Source organism: Taurulus bubalis, assembly GCF_910589615.1.
Source record: "Taurulus bubalis genome assembly, chromosome: 1".
Lineage (NCBI taxonomy): Eukaryota > Metazoa > Chordata > Actinopteri > Perciformes > Cottidae > Taurulus > Taurulus bubalis.
The window spans coordinates 5,248,032-5,259,047 of NC_136589.1; the positions used below are offsets into that span (position 1 = coordinate 5,248,032).

Sequence of the window (11,016 nt, forward strand, 5' to 3'; positions counted from 1 at the left end):
GCTTTGCATCAATACAGCGAGTGAAAGACATCAATCATCAGATTTCATGGGAAAAGAAGTACGATTTCACGGTGTTTTGATAGACTGCGGCGACAGTAAACACAGTAGTAAACAAGCCGTGTGCTACGCAGCAGTAAATGGCAGCCAGAACTGCATCACAACCCTCTGCTGTCCAACCCTCACAAGAGATGTGAGGTAACACGAGATTGAAGTGAAAAAAGAAAGAGGAAGCTAAAGGCCTCCACACATTACTGGTAGCATTTACCAAACAGCCACAGCAGGATGTCTGGTGTCGGACGGCGAGCTGATCAATGGCGGTGCTGCTGGACTGCTGTACGTTACACTGCCAGAGAGGTCTGGAGATAGTTCACAAATAAAACCAAGTCATCTATCAGCAGCTCTATCTGCACTGTTGTAGTCTCCTATACTTTCTTTTGTGAAAAACTGTATATCTTGCAGTCAATATTCAGATGCTGTCAGCATCTGAGCCTCCATGTGGAGACAACTAGGGAGGAGATCTCCTGAGGATGGACCACAAAGCCAATCCATAAGGTACACACACACACACACAGCCTGCAGTGCTGTGTTTCCACAGAAGCCGAGGTATCACGCTTTCTCTCTCTGCCAATAAATAAGCCATCGATATGCACAAACAGATTATGTTACAGCTAACAGCGGATTAATAACTGCATAGGCTTCCAGTTCAAGGAGAGAGCATTTGGTTCTCTGAGAAAAAAAACATTTCATCAAGGACATTAAATTCACTGGATTGTTTATATCTTAGTTATTTGATGATAAGTATTGTCTCACATTTTCAAACAAACTGATGGACAAACTAACAAAAATGATTTACAGGAGATTTTGAAGTCGTGGGATCAATATACCAATAAATCAATTAAAGTATCCCAGTAGTTTTTATCATAATTGCTTGATTGTTGGCAGCATTTTCCTTTTCTTTAAATAATTCAATCCTGATGTTGAAAAGCCCCCCCAAAAAAAGTAAACTGTTCAGTGTCTATTTGTATACTCCTGTGATGAGCTAATGGCAGCAAACAAATCAAAGAGGAGCTGCGTGAACTGTGACGTACAGCAACAGGAGCTGAATCAAACAAAACGGATGCCTTATATGGAAGAAAATACAACTAGCTAGCTGTAAACTGGAGCTCGAACTAAATTTGACATGCGGAAGCGTAAACAGACCTTTATCGTCTCATTGCCGTTCTTCTTCCTGCATCAGACGAGTTACTTTGAACGCTGCTCCCTGCTGATGCTCACAGCTCAACTCTTCCTCTCCACCTCCACAACAGAGCAGGATGCTGAAGGATACAGGCTGGCTCTGGTGTGGTTTCACACAACATTTGGACGAACGTCACAGCATGACTCGGCAGTTTAACGACAAGACTCCGTGGATATTATATCTGTCTCACCCATCGTATACAAACACTCAAACGTGCTCACAGTTATCCCATGGTATCCATTTCGTCTCCAGCTTATTGAACTCAGCAAATCTGAAGTCTTTCTAATCCTTTCCCTCTGCTCATTTCTCTCCTCCTCATCCCTGACTCAAGCTTCCAAGCCAATGCAGCAGATTACAAACTGATGTTTGGCTTGGTTGGCAGCGTTGTGCCTCCCGCTGGCAGCACGAGTGAAATCTCTCCTCTGTGCTCAGTTCGACTAATACGATCACAGATGCTGAAGAAATAACTGAGTTTGAGTCAGAGAAGCAGAAAAATTGAATAAAAGGCTATCTCAGGTCAGCTAATCAGCTCATTGCACCAGAAAAAACAGCTGAAGTGTATGTGCGTGTGTGTGTGTGTGTGTGTGTGTTTGTGTGTGAGTGAGAGAGAGAGAGAGAGAGGATGTAATCCTTGACATGATACAGACAAAACAATTACAATGCAAGTCAGAAGGTCAATAACTTGCAATAAACCTTGATTCAATCCAGATATATTTCATCACTCCCTCACAACATTTTGATGAAATCAGCTTCTGCTGCGGCCTTACCGTGACTTGTTTAAACGCATCATTATTCCGGTGGTGTCACCAACTGAAACTTGTCACCAGTTTAACACATAAATAGTCTCTGCTACCAGTTCTGTGAGGTTGCACCTGGGCACAGACGCTGAGCAAAATGACAACATGCTTACAATGACAATGAAACATTGCTGATCTCCAGCAGATATAATAATTAACATGGTCACCATCTCAGTTTAGCATTCAATGCTAAATAGTACTATACATAAAATATGGCTGGGGTTGATGGGAATGTCATTAGTTTTTGTAGGTATTTAGTCATATTGAATTTTGACCTGATGATGGAGCTAGATTAAAAGCCTGAGGATCACCAAAGTTATTACAATTCAGACATAAATGTATGTTCCAAATTCTGACCATCCATCCAGGGTTTTTTGAGACATTTAACTAAAAAACTTGAACCTCATGACGTTGCTACAGGAAAAGCCTCACCAACGTTTTTAGGATTCATCATCTTGGCACCACGGGTATCTGTGGCACTAAGACTTGTTTAACCATGTCATTCAACAATAGCAGCTCAAGAAAAATCGATCCTCTGGGGTATAACAAAAATCATGAGATTGCATTCGATAGTTGTTGAGATATTTCATTCGAGACCAAAGTGCTGAACTGACCGACATTGTCCTTCATGGCTTAACACACTGGGGAAACAGAGGAGGGCAACACAATCCCCTGTCAAGATATAAAACAAGCGTGTTGGCCTCCACTACTCACATTTACTATCCTTTAAATCACTTTACCAGACCCCTCAACGAGTGCTCTGTCATGCTGAAATCAGAAGCTGAATGTTTGTCACCATAAAGAAATGAAACATTGTCACATCTAAACATGTGTTACAGGGGTTGGGTCCTATTCCCAGCTGCACCAGAACCGAATGATCAACATAAACCATTTGGTGGACCGTATCAACTGCCAGCTACTGTGAGATAAGACCACCCCCAAGAACTTGGTGAACTTGCAATCACCATAAATAAAAGAGTAATGGCTTCAGAGCTGTTGTTCTCTTCCTGACTTGTTAAACATGCAGTTTCCCCTTGCCACGATACCTCGATGCCTGCATGGCAGGGAGAGGTTTGATGCTTCCCCTGCATGTCAACGTCTTCTTCTCAAAGGCCCAGAGGCGGTAGAATATTCATGAGTGATTTTGAGCTGTGCTCTGCATGTTAATCTAAAACTGAGCCGCTGATTATGTAAATCCTATAGTGTTTAAAAGGTATTCAGTTAAAACACTCCTTCTCTAATGAACTGTTAACAAGCCGATAAAACATGAGTCATGACATGAGTTGACACATTGTGGAAGCAGATCTGTCACAGTATACCTCCCGCTGTCAGCATTCTGAGAGGCATGGGAGCAGACTAAAAAGGCAACAGTGGGGAGACAAAACAATGTAAACACATCTTGACTTGAATAATGTCAGCTTTAAAGATGTCTTATCACAACAGAGTTGACGGCGTACTTGCAAAATCACACGAGGGCTGTCATCCAGCGTATCAATGCTCCCATTCACTGTACATGAACTACATGGCAAACATTTGCTTAAAAAAAAAGACTTACTTTCCCTGAATTGGAACTGAGGATCCCAAACCACGGAAAGGAGCACCTGTTTGTGGACAGAGACGTTTGCATACTTTTTTAAAGTGTGCCTTCTCTGTAGTTTGTTGTGAAGTTATAATGGAGATGCCATGAGTGAGTGCATCTTATTTTCAACTCTACAGGAGCTACAGGTCCCTGCTGTGATGGTTTTAGTTGTGGTGTTGGGGGTTGTGGATGGGCAACCCTCATCAGACTCAGCCTGAGGTGGAGAGGGGCGGAGGTAATCGCACAATCTGCTCACCACCTGCTCAGCTCAGTGGAAGAGGGAGGAGGCTTTCCTCTTTTCATACCTCTCTCTGTCTCTCTCTCTATCACACAACACACAAACACAGATCACTGAGGTGTGTCTGCACAGGGCACTCAGTTATTGCAGCATCCTCCACCCAGCCTCTTTCTGAAGGCTGAATGAGCCATAGCATGACTGGAGTGATGACTGCACACGGGCCGTGATCAACAAACTAAACACCTGCTTCCTGTCTAGCTGCACATGCTCAGTAGGCCCCCAGGGGAGCGCTGTCTGTGGGCCGCTCCTCATTAAAGCCCACCTGACATCAGTGATGGCTTCAGTACAACATGTGTGCTGGAGGAGCCGGACTAACAAATAACCACAGAACAATCTGGGTTATCTCTGCAAATCAGAGCTTCTTGAAGATTCCACCCACAGCCTCTTATACTGCTGGAGCAGATTCTAAAAAAAGGCCTGTGAGACCTGAGACTCGGTCTAAATTACCTTCACTCCCACATCTACAATAAGGTGTAGACCCTGCTCATTTAAACAGAAGCCTTCAGATACATTTCTACTTTTTGGAAGCAGATTAACAATATTTAAAAGGAATACACAATGCATCAGAATGAGTCTCTCAACATACTGACATAATGTCAACCAAGCATTTAATTAAGGAATACGTATGGAATCAATTGTAAATGGCTTCATCAATACTGTTTTCCAATATGCTTGCTCCTACATTTGAAGCATGTTAATTACTTTTTAACATTAAACTACTGCCAATCATATTCCAAAGAACAGTATGATGGCAGACAATTCATGTTTGTGAGGTGGGACATCAATCTAAAGACATCGAAATGGTCTGCAATAATGTGAAGTAAGGATTAAAATATATCATTTAATTAACAATTAATCTGCCATTATTTTTTTAATAATAAATTCATCATTTCCCAGAGCCCGTGTTGGCATATTTGAATATCTTGTATTACCCAAATAACAGTACAAAATCCAGTACATTTGATAAATTATCAAATGAGTTGTTCCAGACATTGGACTAATCAATTATTGACAGATAACATCTGGATCCCAGCCAACCAGAAGAGTGCTCATATCATGATATCTAATACATACAGGATGTCTTAATAATCAGCATATAATGTTTGACAAATGAGAGGACGAGATAGTATGACATCTGAAAATATCTTATGCTCCATGCTTACTGGTGTTATAATAAGCTTATGGCAGGATGCTTTTTCGCAGGTGAATATCTGTGTATGATACAACAGTTGCAATGCTGCCTGTGTCAGTGTCACTGTGATGGACCCCTGTGGAAAAGGAGGGAAGTTCACAGCAGGAATCTCAAAGAGCAGGGAGCCTCCTTTCCACTGACGACATAAGAAGAACAAAGCCGTGTCTATCGAACCTTTCTGCTGTGGTTAGATGGCAGGTGGAATACAAATGGAGGACTCACTAAATCATCTTCTGTTTTGAAATATCCTGTATTTTCCATCAAGAGGCTTATCACTAAAGTGTTTCCTGATTTTTTCACCATTATCATCACTAACAGAGAGGGCAGGAGAGGAAACACTGGAGTGCAATCTGTAGTACCACAGACAGTCCTGAGCTGAACATAATAACCATCCTACTTTACAAACACATTTGTATTGAGATTAATATGTAATGTAACTATAAACTAAATCAAGAATCAAGTCACGCTTCAACCTCCTACTGGTTTAATGTTTGACATTCCTGGAGCTTAAAACGTAGTGTAGGAGGCATTATTTCTCTGCACAGTGTTTGGTCTCTTTCCATGTGATGCAGAGCAGATTATGTGATTTTGATGCTTTGCACCATGAGAATAAAATCCACAAGGGATCTACGCGCACCCTCTCCAAGGTTTTTACTGGGTGTTCGTTCTGTGCCACTGGAGCTGTCCTGCTCAAGGTGCTGAAATATACACAGACCAGAAAAAATAACAAGACAAAGGAAATCCATGGCGAGAGGCTTACGCATGCTTCTCTCATACATGCAGCTTTCTATCGTCGGCCTGTCCAGCAGTTGTACAGGTAGTCCATATTCATCTACTGCAAGCACTTTTTTTTCAATCTCAGTTTAGTCTCTCCTGAAATATGAATATCTGTTTGATACTCGAAGATGACCAGCATTCATTTGCTCTCTATTCTTGGGAAACTTACAGTGCACACTTCCTTTTGAAGTGTTGGATCTCATTTTTAAGTGATAGCGCACTGAAAATATTTGAATTCTTAAACACTCAATATAAGTGAACTTCCAACACTTCCAACACTTCATTTTGGCAATATAGTTTTAAGGCATTGCAATGTGAAAAACATGTATACTTAAGCCTTAGATTGAACAAGAACTACCCATTTTTTTTAGCCACAACACTTTTGCAGTAATTAATGACTTTCCCTGAAATCCTTCTTGAAATGTCTTCTCCTCCAAACGTCAAAAGCACAACATATCTACTCATGATAATTCATAAATGGGAGCCTGGGAACATGAGTGATCTCTTGTATTCATAAACAACACCTATTACATTATCAATTTAATTTATCCTCAGATGTGATGAGCTGTTTATTTAAAGACCTCATTGAAATACATTTATGTACCATAAATAACCTTTTACCCTTTTCCACATGCATGAAATTATTTCTTCAAATGCTTTCAAATGCTATGCACGGATGACCCGCTAAAATGTCAAAATCCCATTAGAAATCTGACATTTTAAAGGTCACTTCCCTCCATCCCAGTCAGGTGCAAATGATAAGAGTTGTAAATAGCATGGAGTCTGCCTTAAGACTGCATATAAAACATTCAGTTAAAAACATCATTATGAGTTACTATCAAAATAAATGTATAGTACATAATCAACTATGACCTCAGTTCACCACAGAAATGTCTATAATATGCCTCCCAGAATAATCAATTATAAGAGGCAACAGAGCCAGTAACACTGTTAAAACCTGCAGCAGACATTTGAAAATATGGATTCAACAGGTCAAACTACCTGCTCACTTGACCAATATCGGCTTTGTGTCTTTGTAAATCCAACAGAAAAACAGCAACAACAACAACAGGATACAGCAGAGAGAATACAGCATGATCACAGCATGGCTGTGATTCCTTATGCACTATTATTATTATTATTATTACAGTTGGGAGTTAAGGTTGCTCATTAAAGGTTTCCCACCCATTTTACTCAATTAGGAACAATAGATGTTGTAGAGAGAAGATCTGTTTTGGGTGTTATAGCCTGACAGGTTGCCAGCAGCATCTTCATCCTGACTAACAAAAACAACACGGTGCTATATGCAGGGCGCCTTTGGACGTTTAGAATCAATTCTAAAATCGTATTTTCACAACTGAAAGAAAATGTGCCTCTCTCTCTCTCCGATCAGACATATTTTGGCGACTGTGTTCGCCTGCTTACTGCTTACTGCAGCACTCACAACACCAACCTTCCTCCTCCGGCTCTGGAACTTGGAGAAAACGATTGCGCCATAAATAGCGCATTGAACACCCCCAGTCCACGTTTAGATCACCGCACGGATACATGACTTTAAAAAGAAAATACAAATCACATCACTCACCCCAGAAAGCTTCCTGGTCGCTGGTGTCTGGTGTTGATGGGCGATGCTTTGTTTTTTTTCTCTCCAACACCAAGAAACAAGAGAAACTCCCACCTACTCAGGGGTCGTCTGACAATTAAACACCTGCCTTGAAGACTGCTAAGGGAGCGTCAAGTAATGCTTTTACTCCTATATCCTTTTTTCGTCTCTATTTTTAGGATATACAATCTCATGATCTGTTATCATTATACAATTATTTTGCTGATGAAGTGATTGCTATATTTATAAAGCTAAAAGATACCAGCAGCATGACTGAGACAACACAAGGTAAGTACAATATAATAAGTCTGTATCACTAATGTGACAGCACTCAGACTAAAAGCTAAAATAATTGAGGATACATTACCACCTCGAAAAGTGTCTTTCATGCGTTGTGTGAACCGTTTAGCCGCATTAGCCCACACATTAATTTGAACAAAGCTATTTTCTAACCAACCTTGACTATTAGAGTTCATGAGCCAACTACGGCAGTAAATTAATGGATAATAATGTCAACATAATAACTCAAAGTAAAGCACTCACAGAGGCCTAAGTATTATCAAATGCAGGCTATTTTTATTAAAAGTATTTAAAGAATATTTTGCTTATAATACTTATTTAAGTGCATTATAAAACAAATTGTATTTGTATTTTAACTGGTCTAAATGATCTAAATACCTCCTTCCCTGCCAACAATCAAATTGCAATAATGTACTAAAAAGATACCATGTAAAATGGCATATTTTTACACAACTTATATCCTACGTCAGATTTGGGCTGTTACTAAAACGAGTGAACTACCCAGCCAATTAAAAGGAAGGAAAAACAGACGCATCCAGACCAGCAGGCGGCGGTAGAGAAAGGAGCTGGCACCCCAATAATGAAAAAAGGACGTCGGTGTGGATCAACATGACCTTCTCTGCGTTTGAATGAACGTGCGCTGAGCCGAGGCTGCGCGGTGCTGAAAGGACAGCTCCTCCGCTCCTCTCTGACATCTGCAGGTAGGCAGCCTGGACACCACGAGGATGACTGTTTGAACTGTGTCGTCCTGGGAATTAAATGATTGACGCCATCATTGGCAGCGTCTGAGAAAAACACGAAGGAGAGGAAACCGCGATAGAGTTCTGTGTGTGCTCTCTGTTATCTAGGGCATTGATCGACCTCCAGTAAAGCATTCATAAATGAACATAAACACCTTTTTTTTTTAGGGTTTGGTCTGTGGGGCCCCTTCCTTCCTTCTTTATATGCTTTGATTCGTTCTGATTCGTGCATCTGTTAGTGCTGTAGAAGATCACACAGAAAAAAAAGGTGAGATATTTTTAGTATTCTCAGTGACCCCCCCAGAGTCCCTAGACCCTACTTTTCAGAGGAATTAATTTTTTCTCAGCACCAGCTTAGATTCTCTCTATGAGCAGCCAGAGAAGACATTTTGATGATCTATGTATTGGGTGTCTGCCACTTTTACCAAGATGCATCATGTGAATAGTTCTCTGTAATGTGCTTATTTCCATCAGAACTGTAAGAACCATAACAAGATATGTTGTCATAAAGTATATAATGTATATAACACATATAATTCTTAGCTATTCATGATGTTATTAGATGTTCTATATATGTATTAAATACTATTTTTATTTTGACTTCTTTTGACCTCGGTCAATAGCTCTCAGTAGGGGTCGACTAGTCCGTGGAACATGCTTTTTCTTAAAAAAGACAGAATATATTGTCATTTTTCAAAGTCAACTTTTGAAACGGAGATTTATTTTGTGTCGAACCTCTGCTACATAATTGCTCGAGCAGTTTCTGATAGCATTCTGCTTTCTGTGTCTTCCCTCTCACACAGATATGTTCACCAGGATGTTAAAGCTGAGGCTTCTCAATGCCGTAGCGCCGGCCTACTTCTTCATGGCTACAGCAGTCACCTTCATTTTACACTTCTGCTTCTTCATCCCAACAATCTTCCCAGATCCGCACACATCACTGACGGCGGCTACAGCTCTTCACACAGCTGTTTTCCTTTTCTTGATGTTCAATGCACTGGGGAACTACTTAATGACTATTAAATATCCGGCTGAAAGCGCCAACGAGACTGTGGTTCCGGTGTGTTCGGCGCACTGCTCAGACAAAGTGGACGCACACTACCTCCTGAACGGTCGCCACTTCTGCAAACTGTGTAAGAAAGTCATCCTTAAGAGGGATCACCACTGCTTTTTTACTGGAAACTGCATTGGCAACAAAAACATGCGCTACTTCATCATGTTCTGCATCTACACATCATGCACTTGCTTGTACTCGCTGGTTCTTGGTGTGGCCTTTCTAACAGTGGAGTACTCCATCTCCTTTGAGAACCCGCTGACCTTCCTGACTCTTCTCCCCCTCTCCACTAGTTACTTCTTCGCAGGTGACTTGCTCAATTATTCCAACTAAAGCTAATCATTTAAGATACTTGTTAACTTACTGAGCATTACAATTGTCCATCTTAATTCTTCCCCACAGGAACAATCTCCGGCATGCAGTTGTTCCTGGTGCTCATGCTCTATGTGTGGCTGGGCATCGGCCTGGTCTGTGCAGGCTTCTGCTGCCAGCAGGTGCTGCTGGTAGCCCGGGGGCAGACCTGGTGTCAGATGCAGAGGGGGCAGCTCGTGGAGAACCGCAGCCCTTGGAGAAGCAACCTTAAGGATGTGTTCGGTACCCGCTGGATCCTTGGCCTTATTCTGCCTGTGCAGACCGGGGAGACATGCTCTGAAGACACAGATGCACATAAGCAAGACTGAGTGATACTGAGTGATGTCAGAAAATAGCTCCCAATAGGTCACACAAGTGGCACAAGTTGTAGAAAAGGGTTTCTCTGGATCTATGTGGTGATTCATTTGAAATACTAAATGGATGCTTTATGACCTTTGCAGTAGTTTATGAATTAGTTAGCTGTTAGCACACATTCCTTTAAGGACAGGAGCCATATAGCAATGTGAAACTTATGAATAGGTGCATAGTGTAAGTATCTCCTTTAATAAGTAAGTAGCTTTGTGACAAGGCAATATTAAGACTAATAAGTTGGTGGTTTGAGACATTCAGCAGTTTTTTCATGCACCGCTACACACTTGCATCAAAATACAGTATAAGGATGGCTTTGCATAAATGCTTGCATTCACGGCTTCACATTTTTATATCATGCTATTGATTTGAAGGCCTGCACCAAACGGTGCTTTGAGATTACCAATCAAGTGTGTTGTTCCTTGTAGGCAGCTACAATGTGACATTCAGGAAACTTGGGGTAGTTTTCACAACAATAATTTACTTTGACATTAAGGGCTAGGAGACAAGGAAACTACAGTATGTGTCTACTGCATAAACTGCCGGGTTTGACACCAGTGTTTTGACAATAAACACATGTTGTCACATGTTGAGAATGATTTTTACTAAAATGAATGTGACTCAGACAGTAGAGCGATCTGCTCCTTTATAAGAATGGGTGGGGGAAATGTAAAGATTACAATATTATTATATCCAGGGTATTAATCGCAATGTGCCAT

General features: G+C 41.1%; 1 protein-coding gene across 1 annotated transcript; it reads left to right on the forward strand.

Annotated features, from left to right (window-relative positions):
* Positions 1-8,431: 8,431 nt before the first annotated feature.
* zdhhc22 (zDHHC palmitoyltransferase 22) lies at positions 8,432-10,257 on the forward strand (the record flags this gene model as incomplete). The annotated part of the gene is made up of 3 exons (XM_079218289.1): positions 8,432-8,484; positions 9,327-9,884; positions 9,980-10,257. Exons 2-3 carry the CDS (start codon positions 9,329-9,331, stop codon positions 10,255-10,257), a joined length of 834 nt encoding a protein of 277 aa, XP_079074415.1. The 5' UTR covers positions 8,432-8,484; positions 9,327-9,328.
* Between the last annotated feature and the right edge of the window lie 759 nt (positions 10,258-11,016).